The 17,958-nt window shown below is 40.1% G+C and overlaps 1 protein-coding gene across 3 annotated transcripts in view; it reads left to right on the top strand.

Annotated features, from left to right (window-relative positions):
- The window catches only part of SLC44A1 (solute carrier family 44 member 1), a 197,330-nt gene that overhangs the window by 39,727 nt on the left and 139,645 nt on the right, over positions 1–17,958 (top strand). For all 3 annotated transcript variants that reach the window (XM_032306475.1, XM_032306474.1, XM_032306473.1), the window contains exon 2: positions 16,927–17,016. In XM_032306475.1, the coding sequence (XP_032162366.1) occupies positions 16,927–17,016 (90 nt within the window). The remainder of the gene's footprint in view (positions 1–16,926; positions 17,017–17,958) is intronic.

Here is a 17,958-nt window from a genome sequence, read left to right as displayed (position 1 = left end):
GTCGACTCAGGAGGCTATATGAAAGTTAGATACAGACCAGAAAATTTAGTTTCCTTAGCTAGTAAGTATTAAGGTAAAGCCAAATTATTTATTTATTTATTTATTTATTTAAAAATTAGCCTATTTATCCTTAATGGAAAGTAGTCCTTTTTTTTTTTTTTTTAAATGGTCCAAGCCAAATATGGAAATGTGTAAGTCAAAAGTCCTTCTGATCCCACCTGGTGAAGTAACAGTTGTTAACAGCTTCGTCTAGACGTATTCATCCAGACTCTTTGCACACACAGGAGCTTCTGTTTCTCTGTTGCTTTATTTTTCTGCAGCTCTCTAGTTAGATTATGCACATCAATTGTTCAGTTGTGGGAAGAAGCTGGAGAACAGTCAGAAGGTTGCCTGATGACACGCAGTCAGATGAACAGAGCAGCCTGGATGACTCACAGTGCAGCAGCCTGTCAGAAGCCTGAATTGTCTCTCCATCAGTCCAGAGTCCACTGCCCTGGCACCTCTTGCTCAAGACAGTTTGAAGGGTGATGTCAAACGTTTAGCTCTCAGACTGTTATTTTTCAGTGTAACTGGTCGTGCACAGATCCTGCCACGTACTAGATGCTAAATAAAGAGGAGCTGTGCATGGACCTGCCCTTTCTGGCCCTTTTCTCAGACAAATACATTCTTTGCCTAGGTGTGTTCGTACCACAGTCTAGTTTTGCCTTGGCATGTGTGCCCTTTGGTCTCTTTAAGATGACTTTTCTCTTTCTATTTTGATCTGTTTTATCTTTTAATTCAGTTCAGTATGGCCTTATTTCTCTTCCTCTTGTGCTGCCCATGGGAGGATTAAACTACTCAGTGAAAATCAGCGCTCTATCTAGTAATTCTTGTAATTTCTGATTGCTCACAAAAATGCTTCCTTTCATCAAATTTCATTATGACCCAACTCTTTTCCTCAGTTAAAACTATTCTGCTTTTTTCTTGTTGTATATCTAATATAGCTGTATTAGAAGTGTTTGTATGATGTCTGTCATAAAATCAGTAGAACACCACATGTGAAGTGGCCAGTATGGTCACCTTTTACGTGTTCTCTGTGATTTAGACATATAACAACTTTACTGAGACATAATGTTTTAGGGGGAAAGGGGCAGAAAGAGAGGAAGAATCTTAAGTAGCCTCCATGTCCAGTGCAGGGGCTCAGTCTCACAACCCTGAGGTCATGATATGTGCTGAAATCAAGAGTTGGACACTTAAACGACTGAACCACCCAGGTGCCCCGAGATTTCGTTCTTAGACCATACAACTCACCCATCTAAAATTTGCTTTTGAGTAGTTTTTAGTGTATTCAGAGTTGTGTAAACATCACTACGATCACTTTTAGAACATTTTTATCATCCCCCAAAGAAACCCATGAGCAGTCATGTACCATTGTCCCTTCAGCTCCCATCCAGTATTAGGCAAGCTCTACTACTTTCTATAGATTTGCCTATTCTGGATGTTTTATATACATGGAATTATTTAATTTGTGGCCTTTTGTGTCAGGCTTTTTTCACTGTAATGTTTTCAAAGTTCATCCATGTTGTAGTATGTATCACTGCTTCACTCCTTTTTATTCTAAAATTTATGTTCGATGCTATGGATATACCACATTGCATTTATCCATTCCTCAACTGATGGGCATTTGTATGTGACTTCTTTCTTTCTTCTTCTTTTTTTTCTTTTTAAGTAAGTTTTACACCCAATGTGGTGCTTGAACTCATGACCCTGAGATCCAAGAGTCACATGCTCTACTGATTGAGCCAACCAGGCACTCCTGTATGTTATTTCTTATTAGCAAAGTAGCATTTAGTATTATTTTCCTTTTTGAAATCCCAACAGTGTTGTACAAAATATGATGGAAGTTACAGAAGGCTAGGAAGAAACAACAGTTGGTTCTACCTGTTAGACATCACTGCAGGTGTTTACTTCAAATATCAACAGCAATATTTGGACATTTGGAAATTATCTTTGAACTCAGAATACAAAATATGTTAATAACATGTTATTCTTCGTTATGGCCTATAATTTTCCTGTAAGAAAAATGTTAACTGTGCAAAAAAAAAAAAATCAATTTAGATAAAATAAGCTGCAGAATGTACGACAGTAATTTTGCTGTAATTTTTATGCTTCTCATTGTTCTGTTTTCCTTCTTCTCTTCCACATACATCTTCCAGTCTATAGTATCCACACAGGACATTAACCACAGTCAACACAGAAGAGCAGAGCAGTCCTGAGCCATTGAGCTCAACTATCTGCTTCACATCCCTGCTGTTTTAGTATTTACTGGCTATGTGATTTGGGCAAGTTACTTACCCCCTCTTTGCCTCAGTGTTGTCATCAGTAAAATGGGAATAATAGTACCACCCTCATAGACTTGTGAAAATCAAGTAGGTTATTATCTGTAAAGTGTCTGACACATGGAATATACTCAGTAATATAAGCTGTAATCTGTATGTAGTGTCACACAGTCACTAAAGCACTTGATAATAAAGCATTCTTTTGGTAATCTTTTTTTTCCTTAAGATTTTGTTTGTTTACTTATTGAGAGAGAGAGAGAGCACACCCCCACAGGCCAGGAGGGAGAGGGACAAGCAGACTCCCGCACTGGGCGGATTTTTGTATACTTTGGTTTGACTCCGGGTTTTAGAATTGAAGTGTTCTTCGTATTTCTTAAAACTTTAAGACCTAGGAAGGCATGTCAGTTGCTCTTGTTGCCATTGTCATTTGAAGGTTACTATTAATTTGTTTCTGTATTTACTGCAATTATCTCTACAACCGTGCATTTACTCATTTCTCCTGATTATATTTCCTTTATAACTGATTTTCCATTTTTTCAGGCACACATTTTAGAATGTATGCAACATGGGAGCCATTTTTACATGCTTGACAATGAGTATTGGTGAGAATTTAATTTTAAGATATTTCACAGGGAAGATTTTCCCCTTTGCCAGTTGTGAAAGGGCATTAACAATGGTTTAGGGCCTGGTCCTAGCTTGGAGCTTTACTTAAAATCGTTTAGTCCTGAAAACCATAGCAATGTGGCATGGGAATCGTCTCCTTCACCTTATGAGTGGGGAAATCAGGTCAGCTGATCATATATCTATTTAGAAGAGGAGCTAGGATTTGAACCCAGGTTTATGTTGCTTCCTCTCACCGTACCCATGTATTACCTCTCTAATATTTGCTAATGTACTTATTATCTGTCTGGTATTGCCACTTCTGCTTTCTTTAGGAACAGCCTTGATCCTGCCCAGCTGATTCTCAGCATATAGCTTTCCAGTGATGTTTAAAGTGTTCTATCTCCTGTCAATAAGTGCCAGATAGAAAGATATGAATGTTTTCTGGTGGTTTTGACACTGTGTCTGTTTATAGGTGATATTATACTGAGAAAGTAGAAAAAGAATAATCTGGAGAAATGGGAGCCAGTGTTACTTTTTTGTTATTTTTTCCATAATTAAACAGCATTAACGGAAATCAAAGTGAGGCAAATGCATCATAAGTCAGACTATTTAAAAATTGCACTATCGCTGGGAAAACTGGACAGCTGTATGTAGAAGAATGAAATTCGACCATTCTCTTACACCATACACAAAGATAAACTCAAAATGGATAAAAGACCTCAACGTGAGACAGGAATCCATGAGAATCCTAGAGGAGAACATAGGCAGTAATCTCTTCGCTATCAGCCATAGCAACTTCTTTCAAGATATGTCTCCAAAGGCAAAGGAAACAAAAGCCAAAATAAACTTTTGGGACTTCATCAAAATCAAAAGCTTCTGCACAGCAAAGGAAACAGTCAAAAAAACAAAGAGGCAACCCACGGAATGGGAGAAGATATTTGCAAATGACAGTACAGACAAAAGGTTAATAATATCCAGGATCTATAATGAACTCCTCAAACTCAACACACACAAAACAGGCAATCATATAAAAAAATGGGCAGAAGATATGAACAGACACTTCTCCAATCAAGACATACAAATGGCTATCAGACACCTGAAAAAATGTTCATCATCAGTAGCCCTCAGGGAGATTCAAATTAAAACCACATTGAGATATCACCTTACACCAGTTAGAATGGCCAAAATTAACAAGACAGGAAACAACATGTGTTGGAGGGGATGTGGAGAAAGGGGAACCCTCTTCCACTGTTGGTGGGAATGCAAGTTGGTGCAGCCTCTTTGGAGAACAGTGTGGAGATTCCTCAAGAAATTAAAAATAGAACTTCCCTATGACCCTGCAATTGCACTCTTTACCCCAAAGATACAGATGTTGTGAAAAGAAGGGCCATTCTGTACCCCAATGTTCACAGCAGCATTGGCCACGGTCGCCAAACTATGTAAAGAACCAAGATGCCCTTCAACAGACGAATGGATAAGGAAAATGTGGTCCATATACACTATGGAGTATTATGCCTCCATCAGAAAGGATGAATACCCAACTTTTGTAGCAACATGGACGGGACTGGAAGAGATTATGCTGAGTGAAATAAGTCAAGCAGAGAGTCAATTATATGGTTTCACTTATTTGTGGAGCATAACAAATAGCATGGAGGACATGGGGAGTTAGAGAGGAGAAGGGAGTTGGGGTAAACTGGAAGGGGAGGTGAATCATGAGAGACTATGGACTCTGAAAAACAATCTTGAGGGGTTTGAAGTGGCGGGGGGGGGTGGAAGGTTGGGGTACCAGGTGGTGGGTATTATAGAGGGCACGGATTGCATGGAGCACTGGGTGTGGTGAAAAAATAGTGAATACTGTTAATGCTGAAAATAAATAAATTTAATTTTTAAAAAAAATTGCACTATCTCCTTCTAGTGCTTGTACATTTTCATATGCTGTCTTATAAGTTGTAGATCCAGAGCATAGGATACCATTTCATACCATGTTTATATATTTTATTTTTTTAAGATTTAATTTATTCATAGCATTTAAAAAATTTATTTATTTATTTATTTATTTGACAGATAGAGATCACAAGTAGGCAGAGAGGCAGGCAGAGAGAGAGGAGGAAGCAGGCTGAGCAGAGAGCCTGATGTGGGGCTCGATTCCAGGACCCTGAGATCATGATCTGAGCAAAGGCCGAGGCTCAACCCACTGAGCCACCCAGGTGCCCCCTCATACATGTTTTTAAATACAACTTGTTATCATTATCATTTTTATATGTTACAGTGCAAACTCTTTGTATTTTTGTAATTGCTTCATATTCCATTCTCATATTTAACTATTTTCTGTTAATTTCTAGTTATTTCTGCACAATAGAGCTGTATTGAACATCTTACTGCAGCTCTTTTAATGTTTTAGATTATTTCCTTGGCTTTTTGAAATGTATTGTCAAATACTTTGCAAAAATATCTAACCAGTTTAAAATGCTTTCAGTTTTAGCATAGTCTGAACTAACACTACCCACCTTCACTTACAGAAGTGAAGTGTTTTTCAGTGGGAGCATGAATCCTTGTGCTCTGGTTTCCAGAAATATATTGTTAGAGAGGTTGGCACTGTCTGTATTCATGTCTCCCATGACCCCATAAGTTTCGAGAGTCTCACAGTAAGGTCTCAGACCAATCCCACTTGAAATAATAGATTTTGTTCGCATTTCTGGAACTGATTGAAATCTGGAATTTATTTTTCTTGTAGATTTATTAATAAACATCTTTGGGGAATACCATACTGTATAATATCTCTCAGAGAAAGCTCCAGCCTATGATGCAGTACAGTGCTTTTTAGGGACGTAATCTCATGCAGGAGAGACAGTAAGGATGTTTGCTGTAACATGTCGTGCCAGTGGTAAGGGACCTAGCCTTGTTCATTCATTCATTAAAGAAATTTAGAGCTGTGTGCCAGACACTGTTCATCTACTGAGGGTATAGCAGTAAATAAAACGAACAAGTCCTTGCCCCTAAGTAGGCAGTAGAGTGGGAAGAATGGTCATTGTTATGTTTGCTCCCCTAGAGGAAGATTCTGTACACTTTGTTTTGTTTTTAAGATTTTTTTTTATTATTTGAGAGAGAAAGAGAGCTGTAGGGAGGAGTAGAGGGAGAGAGAGAAGCAGACTCCGTACTGAGAAGGGAGCCCAAGGGCGGGGTGCCCTATCCTGGGACTCCTGGGACCATGACCTGAGCCGACGACTGATGCTTAACTGACTTAGTCACCCAGATGCCCCTATACACATTGTTTTACATGGAATAGGCTTTTACTTGAAGAACTTTAAGTGCCAACTATAAACAGTGCTGATCCGTGATTTACTGGGGGTGTGGGGGGGATGTTATGATTACCTACAAGAAGTTTGTAATCTATTGGGAAAACAAATAATTTATAATGTGAAATGATAATTACTGTAATGGTGGTATATACATAATCGGTTTATAGAGGAAAGGAATCTAATCCATATTTTGAGAGTTCCAAAAATTTTTAAGCTATTTTAGGAATTTGGTCACTTAAGAGTTCTTACGCACTGCCATGGAGTTGAACATATATTGTTTCTGTGCATGTTTACTGTGAACCTAAAAACCTCTTCATTGGCAAAGGCAATATCTAATTCTGATTTTAAAATTTTTATTTTAAAGATTTTATTTACTAATTTATTTGAGAGAGAGGGAGCATGAGCAGGGGGTGGTGCAGACGGAGAAGCAGACTTCTTGCTGATTTGGGAGCCTGACACAGGGCTCGATCCCATGACCCCAGGATCATGACCTGAGCTGAAGGCAGACGCTAAAGCGAATGAGTCACCCAGGCACTTCTCTAATTCTGACTTAAAACACATTTACTCAGTTCCACCCACCCATTAACTGTGTTATAGTCAGTGTAATCTTCATATTCCTTCTCCTCAGTCAGTATAGACTTCATAAGCCAGTTCTTACTTACTGTGTCGTGGAAAGAAAGCCAGATGTGAGTTAGAATCCTATGCTGAGTACCTATGATGCCTGCTTTAATACATGTTTCTAGTATAACAGGGAAACTCAGTAAGCAGTCTGGAAACTGGCTGTCCTGTCACAGGGAGGTGGTGCAAAGTAGAGCTTTGGTCTTTTTCATCTGTCCTTGGTATCTTCAGGTACCGAATACGTTCTGACACTTGTGGGATGTAATAGTGGGGTGGGAATGAAGGCATAAAAATGGTCTAGGCAAAAATAAATAAATAAATAATAGTAATTTCAAGTTAAAAACATTGCTCACCACTGATTCAGAAGAAAGACTGATTAGATCCAGTTTGAGGACGGCAGACAAGGCTTGTCTGGATAATTTTGACATGTTTCATTGATGATACGGTGAAAGATGCTAGTAGCTGTGTTGTAGATGAGGATGGCTTTGGCCTCTGCCCACTAATTATCATGTGTTCATGGCAAGAAAGACAGCCACTGAGGAATCTGATGGAAGAACATCTTTGTAGCAGGCCCACAGTTATTTATTTTTAGGATGGTTGGAGGAAGGGTGAAGACAAAAGGGAGCTATCTCCCCATGATCTTTCTATCACTGTGTAACTAGATTGTAACTTACAGAGCAGCTCTAGTTGTCATCTTCCCCTTTTTTTCTTCAGCGGATGAATGTCTGTGATTTAGCATAAAGTTCATGAACTAAGAAAAGCAGTTGGACACAGATGCCTATATCTTTCCACTCAATGTATCTTATTACCTTTAACTGCCTGTTAAAATCATGCTTTTATTTTTACCTTTCAAATATAAATTGCCATCACCAGACTTAGCAAATGAAACGGATTACTTATGGTAACTGTAAGTAGTTATGCACTCCAAATCCTTGAGAGAGCTTTCCCAAAGGGCAGGCAGTGTCTTTCAAAATCCTATTACAGGATTTTATTTGCAGGTGCTATGAACAGAAGGCTGAAAGCCTCCCATGTTTTATTGCTGCCCAACTTCATCAGGTCTGCTCACTCTATTGAAAATTGTGGCAAAAATGATACACATCAGCTCTTTTATTCTTTTGTTACTACTCTGCACAAATAAAAGCATATTGGGGAATTTAATGAAGCAGTATGTCCTTGGAGGGAGCTTTGAAGATTTGGAGTGTGTGACTATTTGTCTTTAATACTGGAGATTTTTGTGTAAAACAGACTGGCACGAACAAAATAAAGTCCTTACAGATAGCCCAGTGTTTGCCACATGTATAATTTAAATCACTGGCTACCTAGTGGCAGTCACCTTGGAGATGCGTTCAGGGACTACCTTACAGGCTTTCTGGATGTGCCAAAGAGCAGCCAGGACAATGAACACTGTAGCAGAGCCATTGGAACTATGGAGCCAATTTTGGAGGTGGTCTGTTTATCCAGGCAGTAGAGAGACCATGATGTTCCTCCAAAAAAAAACCCCCAAACCAAAAAAACAACACTGCAGGGGGGTGGGGTGGGGAATTTGATTATTCAACACATTAGCAAACACACCTCAAGGAGACCTTCTGGGAATCTGTCCTGCATGAGAGGCTACATCTCAGCTTGCTTTGGCCTTCACATGCACAGTTGGCTTTTCACTGGAATCTGGGAAAGGAGCACTGTTGGAAAGGATGGATCCGAGCTGCAGAGATCTAGGCCCACACATGGTGTCCGTGTGCTTCTCATGAGGTGGAGGCTTCAGGTTCCTGTTATTCCTGATTTACCTGTTTAACTTTCATTGCTGGCATGTGGGAGTGTAGGCATGTGTCAATGACCTTATAAGGAGAATCTTGATTCTGCTCAAATTTCTGAACTTCTGTACCTAATTAGTAATAATGAATGCTTTTGCTATACCTCCCCATTGATCAAAACACAGAAGTATTGGGCAGCTGTAGCTGTGAACTCCTGGCCCTCAGTGTTGGAATGGATGCTGGCTTGTCCTTTCTTGGCAGCGTTAACACCAGCCTCCTGGGTTGACGCTTCGTGCTGCTTTGAATGTAGGAGAATACAGTCCCCCAGCTCACTCAGGGGAAATGACAAAGGAGCTTGTGGTCACTTAGTGCAGCCAAAATTTCCAGCTGATGCAATTCTAGATGTCTGCGACCAGACTTAGGAGTCTCACCAGTGACATCAACATGAAAATATTTGAGTAGCTTATTTAGTACAGGGCTGCACTAATTGTGCTCAAAAAGAAGGTAAAACCACTTTTCAGTCTGAAAAGACTGGAAGGCCCGTTCCTAACTGGAGGCACCGTAGAGTTTTTAATAGAAAGAAATCTTAATGGAAACAAAGCTAAGGAATGGCTGGTTTTTGTATTTTTAAGCCAACTTAATGTTCTGTTTGTTTACGACTAAACACTTCTGAGTGGAGTAATTCTTACTTGGCAGTCAATATTTCCGCACCATAGAGAGCGAGAATTTTCAGTATGTTTTGGGCACAAAACAACATTCTATTTCAGACACCGAAGGATCATTTTTCAGTGTTTGCCTCAGAATTTGCGAGGTCATTTCAACAGATCTCACAAGCGTTTACTCAATAGTTCCACATCTCTTTTCCTGCATTACGTTTTACACGTCTCTATTTTGGCATCACTTGGTGATACCATAGTAGCTAATTTGTCTTTCTCTTTTTAAACTGGAGCCCAGTGAGGATGGGGCTATCTTACTTGGCTTTGAATCTCACGTACATTGTGTGGCACTCAGTATCGATCTGAAGAATCAACAGAATGCCTGAGAGTATTGTCTGAAAATCGAGTAACTTCTTAGTGTAATTGTGCTTTTTTTGTAGCACATTTTTCATTATTTTCGAATCATGTCTGCACAAGTCTGGCGTGTCAAGGAAAGATTCATAGCATTAGGAAATACTGTTATTAGATTAGTGTAAGAATCTTTTGGGGAAGCTTCGTACTTTCATCTTAATTAGGAGAAAGTCATACAGAGAGTAAGCACAGAGTATGAAGAGGCTGGAAACATTCAGTCCTTGGCTGTTAGAGATTACCTGGGTGTCTGTCTTGTGACTTCCTGGACCCTCCTTGTCTCCGTGTTTGAGGCCTGCTTATCTCATTTCTGGATTGTTGGTATTGCCTCTCTGATCTTTTCATTTTTTCCCAATCCTTTCTGCCCTGCCCACTTCCATGAACTAGATTCACATCTGCCAGACCTTTTCCTACCCTTGGTCCACCCTGCCTGCCCTGTTTACTGCTGATGCCCTCCAGTGATACCTGATTTGACCTGACTGGTTATAACATATCATTTGTCCAAAGCTTTGTGTGTTCCTATTATCTGTAATACATTCACTCAGGAGCCATGTTTTCATTAGAAATAACATGGACATTTAGGTCATAACATTACAGGTTTAAAAAATACATATCCCTGCTATACCACATCAGATTCATCAGATGGTTCTAGGTGCTTGGGGCTCATAGTGAATGTGGAGTCTAGGACACAGCTGCCTGGGCTAAGACTTCTGTAAGAGATACGGTGGAAGCTTTTCTTCCTTCCTCCCTCCTCCCCTCCCCCTTCCTTCCCTCCCTTTCTTTCCATCTATGATGGGCAAAACGTCAGAAGGAATGTGAAGATATTAAACATTGTTCTTTCCTATCTTCACGGATATGAATATAATAAAACATGAGGTAGAGGTCAGGGGAGTCCAGGTGACTCAGTTGGTTAAATGTCGGACTGTTGGTTTTGGCTCAGGTCGTGATCTCAGGGTCGAAAGCTCAAGCCCTGCCTCGGGCTCTGCGCTCAGCGCAGAGTCTACTTGATCCTCCTGCTCATGCGCACGTGCACTCTCACTCTCAAAATAAATAAATAAATCTTTAAAAGAAAAAACATAAGATGGAGGTCGGTTGTGGTCTGACTGAGAATTATTTTTTATGGTCTAGTACTAGTATTAAAAATTACAATTCCTAGATACTGACCTTGTGTAAGTAAAAAGACTATAGGGTAAATGTCCTTGTACATATATAGCCACACCCTTATCTTTTTAATTAAAAAAAACAACAACAAAACTTTAGGGCGCCTGGCTCAGTCAGTTGAGCAACTGACTCTTGGTTTCTGGTCAGGTCGTGATCTCAGGGTCCTGGGATTGAGCCCTGCTTCCAGGTCTATGCTCAGGGAGTCTGCTTGTCCCCCTCTCCCTCTGCCCCTTCCCTTGCTCACATTCTCTCTCTCTCTCTCCCTCTCTCTCAGATAAATAAGTAAATAATTTTAAAACTTTATTATGGGAAATTTCACTCTTTAACTTTATCCATTTTTGGGAATCTTTGTTTCTTTGTGTACATTGAAATTTGTCTGGTATTTTATCCTTTCTATCTGAAGACTTTTTAAAAACATTTTTGTAGTTGAGGTTTGCTGTTAATAAATTCTTAAATTTTTGTTTGAAAAAATATTTCTGAGAAACATTTTTTTGAGGGGTATAGGATTCTGGGTTAATAGTGTTAGTTCTTTTGGCTTCTTTTTTTTTTTTTTTTTTTTTTAAGAGAGATTTTTTTAGAGAGAGAGAGAGGGCATGAGTGAGGTGGGAGAGGGACAGAGGAAGAGGGAGAAGCAGACTCCCCATTGAGCAGGAAGCCCAACATGGGACTTGATCCTGGAATGCTGAGATCATGGCCTGAGCTGAAGGCAGGTGCTTAACCAACTGAGCCACCCGGTGCCTCTAGTGTGCCGGTTGTTTTTAAAAAATTTTTTCAGGGATGCCTGGGTGGCTCAGTTGGTTGGGCAGCTGCCTTTGGCTCAGGTCATGATCCCGGCGTCCTGGGATCGAGTCCCACATCAGGCTTCTTGCTCGGCGGGGAGCCTGTTTCTCCCTCTGCCTCTGCCAGCCATTCTGTCTGCCTGTGCTCACTCTCTCTCCCTCTCTCTCTCTCTGACAAATAAATAAATAAAATTAAAAAAAAAATTTTTTTTCAGTAATCTAAAGATGTCATTGCATAGTTTTTTGCTTTGCATAGTTTTTGACAAGAAGTTTGTTTAATCTTTGTGCCCTGCCCCTGTCCACTGCCATCAAGATGATCTCTGTATTTTTGGTTTCCAACAGTTTGAATGTAATATATGTAGGGTGTGTATTGTGTGTGTATGCACACACATATATGTGTGCACGATTTATCCTGCTTGGGATTCTCTGAGCTTCTTGGATCTGTGCTTTGATTTCTTTTGTTAACATTTTGTAAATATAACTATGCTAATTTTGTTATAAATTTCTTTTGTTACAATTTTTGGAAAATTCTTAGTCATTATTTCTTCTAACATTTTCTCTGTCCCATTCATCCTTCTTCTGGGATTCCAATTACACATATGTTAGACCATTTGATATTGCCCTATAGTTCTTGGATGCTTGGTTGTGGGGTTTTTTTTTAATTTTTCACTCTTTTTTCTTTGTGTTTCCCTGTCAGTAATTTCTATTGACCTATCCTTCAGTTTATTGATTCTTTCCTCAGCTGTGTTTAGTCTATTGATGAAGCATTCTTCATCTCGTTACCATGTTTTTTATTTTTAGCATTCCCTTAACTCTTATATTGTCCAACTCTCCACTTAAGATTGAGGTTTCAGGTTTCAGATATAGATTTTTCAGTTATTTTCTCGGAACCTTGGTTTTCTCTTTTACAAAAGAAAAAAATCAGGAATATATAATAATGACTAACAGAATTGTTTTGGGGAATCAATGTGATCCTTTGGGCTAGACCCTGCCTCTCTCTTCCCTCAGTCTCAATCACTGTCACTCAAGGCTTGCAGGGTATGATTACTTTGACCCTATTTAATTCCTAAATTGTAAGATTCTGTGAAGAGGAAGGGACCTAACATTTATTGACAGCCTGTATTAATCTCATGTAGAATTTGAGAAAGGGATAAAAATCACATTTTAAAAGTGGTTTTGTAGAACATTTTACTTTGCCGGGTCTATGTGGATTTTAATTGGAAGAAACAGACAGCATTAAATCCAGTTGCCACTTGGTTAAATCTGTTAAAGAATCATTAAAATTTTTCAACTGTTGGGCTTCTTGACTTGCTTGAGAAATGTCATGGCTCATAAAACATCTCACTCTCTCTGTGCATATAGGATTTTAAATAATTGGTTTGGCTCCCAAATTTTGTGTTGTGAAGAAAAACTAATGGAGTTTTTTGCTCCTTACTGACTGGTACAAATTAAGGATATTCTCATTGGATTTGGCTTTGTAGTCCCGTACTTGGATTCAGATTCTGGTTGCACAGCTGTAAAATCTTGGGCTGATTATTTAACTTTTAAGCTTGAGTTTTTGTTGTTGTTTTTTAATCTGTGAAATAAGGATACCTTCACCAGCTGTTCTGAAGATATATGTAAAGAAGACATCAAGTATGTAAAGGTTTGGGTATAGTGCCTAGTTAATCATGATGAATGACTGATAGCATTAAGAATAATAGCTAAAATGATGGGGCTCCTGGGTGGCTCAGTGGGTTAAAGCCTCTGCCTTTGGCTCAGGTCATGATCCCAGGGTCCTGGGATCGAGCTCTGTGTTGGGCTCTCTGCTCAGCGGGGAGCCTTCTTCCCCCTCTCTCTCTGCCTGCCTCTCTGCCTACTTGTGATCTCTCTCTGTGTCAAATAAATAAAATCTTAAAAAAAAAAATAATAATAGCTAAAATGAAAATATGCTGCTAAGTTAAATATTAATAAATCAAAGGGGAAAGGCAAGTTTACTTTTTTTATTTCTTTCAGTTAGGGAGGTCCATCTGGTAAAAGGATATTTTAACAATAGGGAGAGGGGGAACTAAAAAGTGAGTGTTGATGAATAGAATAATAACCGAGAATGAGTGTTTACTGTGTGACAGGATCCTCAGAATAGCTCCAAGAAGTAAGCCCTCCATCCCCTGATTCTTTAATTCTTTGAGTGAGGGCGACCGCCCCCTGCTTTGTGGTTCTTCTGTTCTAATTTGTACTTCATCACTGTTTTTTATATGTAACCCCTATCCTTTTTCTACTTCTCATCCCCAGTGAAAAGTTTTTTTTTTGTTGTTTTTGTTTTTTTTTAATATATTTGGTTAGAAGTGGCCCACAGTAAGTTGTATTGTTGAGATGTTGAATCTTTGTATGTTTCTGGTCAAGAATGAAATCCCACTTTCTTTATGTTATAGGTGAAAATCTAAGCATTAAAAAAAGAATGTTGGTCTAAGGTAAAACTACTAAGACAATAGTTGTGGATAAATAAACTCCTTCAGTCCAAGGCTCCCCCCCAACCCTACCCCTGACTGTTAAAATAAACAAATATCAGATTTTAAAGTAGCTGTTGCTCTGGGAATTACCTTAGAGTAAATACAGTGAATTTCAAAGAGGTGTCCGATTCTGTGTTTGTAAGTAATTTTACTGTAATGGGGATTACTCAAAATGGAAATTATTTAATACAAAGAAACATTCTTTTTTATACTGTGAGCAACTGTCTTCCAAAGCACAGACCACAATACAGGCATTCTTGAACTTGAATAATACAAGGAATAATGTCAAATTATTTTTGTAGGTTTTTTTTTTTTTTTTTTTGGTCATAATAAAAATTTTCACAAAACTGTCCTCCTGATCACAGATTTTCAGAGTTGGAAGGAACCTAAAAGATCCAATCTAACTCCTTCCTGCCACCCAGAGAGAGAAAGCAATTTATCTAAAGTCATGTAGCTAGCTAATGACAGAACCAGGGAGAGAACAGAGCCCTTTATCCATTTTCCAGTGTTACATTCCTCTGGAAAAAAACTGCCTACTCACTCTTGGTTTTTAATGCTAGTTAGAGTCTCCGGGTAAGGTTTTTCCCCATGACTCACTACTGCTCTTTTGTTTTCTTGTGTGGGTGTCTGGGAGCAAACTATCAAGGGTGGTGGGTTTTTGTTGTTGTTGTTGTTGTTGAACAATTGAACAGTATAAGGCACTAAACAAGGAGAAAGCATTTATCTGGTTAGCACAAAGGGGTTCAGGAAGGAAAGGTTGAAGTTCATACTCTCTGCCCTCAACATTGATAGGCAGGTATTTTATTTTATTTTAACGATTTTATTTATTTATTGGACAGAGAGGGAGATCACAAGTAGGCAGAGAGGCTGGGGATGGGGGCAGTAGACTCCCTGCTGAGCAGGGAGCCTGATGTGGGGCTGGATCCCAGGACCCTGAGATCATGAACTGAGCCGAAGGCAAAGGCTTAACCCGCTGAGCCACCCGGATAGTGGTGCCAGATAGGCAGGTATTTTAAAGTTGAGCTTCCTAACCTGGGGTCGTTACGCAAATAGATGCATACCTCCCAAGACAAGACTGTGTACCTTTCATCAGCTTATTAAAGGTACCTAGCTAAAACCTTTTTTTTTTTTTTTTTTTTTTAAATAAAGGGAGGGAAAGCTAATAAGCAAACCTGAGAACCAGTTTCTCACTCTTGCACTCCAAATGCTAATTATACTGGAGGGCTCCTATTATCTCCAGCTGCCTTCTGCTTGTGTGCCCTTTCCTGCAGATAAGCCTTCCCAGATGGCTTCCTGATCTTGTCATGGAAGCCGTTGGAGGCCACAGCCGTCTTCTTACAGCAACTTTTCCCATAGTTTTCTCAAGACTACCATCTCTCTGCCTTTTCTGTTTATTTTTTAGCAGAGGGGGTGAGGCTCTGGGATTTTTGTTCATTAGAAAGCTAGGGGTGTTATTTTAATTACATTCTGGTAAAAGGTATTTGTAAGATGACTTGAAAACTTAAGACTCTTTGCTATAAGAAAGAAAAATACGATCAGGATTCTAGTCAATACTTTGCAAATTCACGTTTAGAATGCTTCTAGTTCTTTAGTTAGGGGGATCACTGTTTGATCTAGAAACTCTTTAAACTTCCCAGAAACAGATTAAAGATCTGTGGATGGTAGGTAAGGAGTTACCCAGATCAGTCTGTAAAAATGTTTTAATTCAGTTTTTCCTTCCTGAATCTTATTAGATATAAAAGAAGCTACCCCTGAATAGGAATTCATTTTAATGGGCTTTCTATCTAGAAGAGGACCCCTGTAAAGCACATTCTATAAGTTTAGCATCTGGACACTCAAAGGGAAAGCTACCACAAAGATTGAAGTTGGAAGAATTTGTTCTTTTTTTAAATTTTATTTATTTTAAGCAGACTCTATATCCAGCGCTAGAGCCCAACATGGGGCTTGAACTCAAAAGCCCGAGATCACAACCTGAGCTGATAACAAGAGTCAGACACTTAACCCACTGAGCCCAACAGGCACCCCTGTTTATTCATTTTAAAAAAGCTCACACTGAGTACATATCTGGGACCCTCCAGTGTCATGTAGATGCCAGGAAATGAGAAGAGGTCTCTTCCCTTGGGAAGCTCATGATCTTCCGGAGACACAGCTCAACGTATTTCAATTCAGGATCCTAAATGCCATAATAGAGGTAGCAAAAAAAAAAAAAGCATTGCAGTCAGTAGTCTGCCTGGCCAGGAAGAACGATGGGAGTTAGGGAAGACTTCCCAGAAAGGTGACACATATTCGAGTTGTATCTTAAAATGTTAAGTAAGAAACGTGTCAGGAGGGGCACCTGGGTGGCTCAGTGGGTTAAACCTCTGCCTTTGGCTCGGGTCGTGATCTCGGGGTCCTGGGATGGAGCCCCGCATCGGGCTCTCTGCTCAACAGGGAGCCTGCTCCCCCCTTGCCCCCGCCTGCCTCTCTGCCTACTTGTGATCTCTGTCTGTCAAATAAATAAATAAAATCTTTTAAAAAAAAAAGAAGAAGAAGAAAGAAAGAACCTTGTCAGGCAAGAAGCAAGCTAGGGGGCGCCTGGGTGGCTCAGTGGGTTAAAGCCTCTGTCTTCAGCTCAGGTCATGCTCCTAGGGTCCTGGGATCGAGTCCCGCATCAGACTCTCTGCTCAGCGGGGAGCCTGCTTCCCTTTCTCTCTGCCTGCCTCTCTGCCTACTTGTGATCTCTGTCTGTCAAATAAATAAATAAAATCTTAAAAAAAAAAAGCAATCTAGGAATAAGTGGTATGTTTGTGCCTTCCTACTTTACATTTAACGCTCACCAGTCTCTTACTGTGTGTTTTCCGTTAGAGCTCTAAACGAGAATGGAAGCCGCTGGAGGACCGTAGCTGTACAGACATCCCATGGCTGCTGCTCTTTATCCTCTTCTGCATTGGGATGGTAAGGACCCTCTCACAGATCATTAGATCCTGGCGGACTCAATGATCCAGGGGAATGATGTGGAACTGGTCTAAAGAGGGAGCTTGTTATTTGATTTATGTTTAACTCCTTCTGAGTTGCTTATGACTGGAGGTCCTAGGAGACCACTGAATCTGGTTATTTTTGTCCCATATACAATTTGTTGGTATTTGGTACCCCTTGATATATGAGATAAAATTAACAGGATTGGAACTGTCCCCTGGACTAGATCATTTAAGAAAGACAGATCATGAGACATAAATTTCTGTGAATTGTCTTGTTGGAGTGTTGAGCAGAGCCCTGGCCCCTGAGTCCTGAGTACGTATCCAACTCAGTCACACAAGCCTGACTGTTTTTACACCAGTGTGCCCCTGGGGGATTTGGTGTTCTTTTATATACAGTTAGAGTTTGTGCCAGAGGATGTCTACAGTGTTTCCAAATCTGACATCTTTTAGTTCTTCCTAGAGAGGAGGCTGGCTGCTCTCTGCTTCTGCCCATACTCAGCCCCCGCTGCCTGCTGTAAAGGGTGGCATCTCTCCATTGGAGATCAGGGACTTGGTGATTTTCCACTGGGTGTCGAGGGTGGAGGAGCAGAGCCCCTGGTGCAGAGTGTCGGTGGGGCTTTTTCAAATAGCACCTGAACCCTGCCCGGCAGGATTTCTGACACAGGCTTCAGGGATTGGAGAGTCACTGCAGGTGTGCTGGGCTGGGAAAAAACGGGGTGAAAACAGGGTTTAAAGCCAGCTAGAGTTAGAACAGGCTTGGAAATCCCCATCTGGTTTATTCCCCTCATTTCTTAGATGGAAAGCATCAAACCCGGAGATGGAAATGACCATGCCAAGGCCAATTGTTAGTTCATGGGAGAGCTGGTACCAGAGCCCTGCCCTCTTCATTTCCAGGACAGTGCTGTCTTCTGCCAGCCCC

The sequence above is a fragment of the Mustela erminea genome, chromosome 12 (assembly GCF_009829155.1).
Source record: "Mustela erminea isolate mMusErm1 chromosome 12, mMusErm1.Pri, whole genome shotgun sequence".
NCBI classification, from domain to species: domain Eukaryota; kingdom Metazoa; phylum Chordata; class Mammalia; order Carnivora; family Mustelidae; genus Mustela; species Mustela erminea.
Note: the sequence above shows the minus strand (reverse complement) of the source record. Positions and strands in the feature narration are given on the sequence as shown.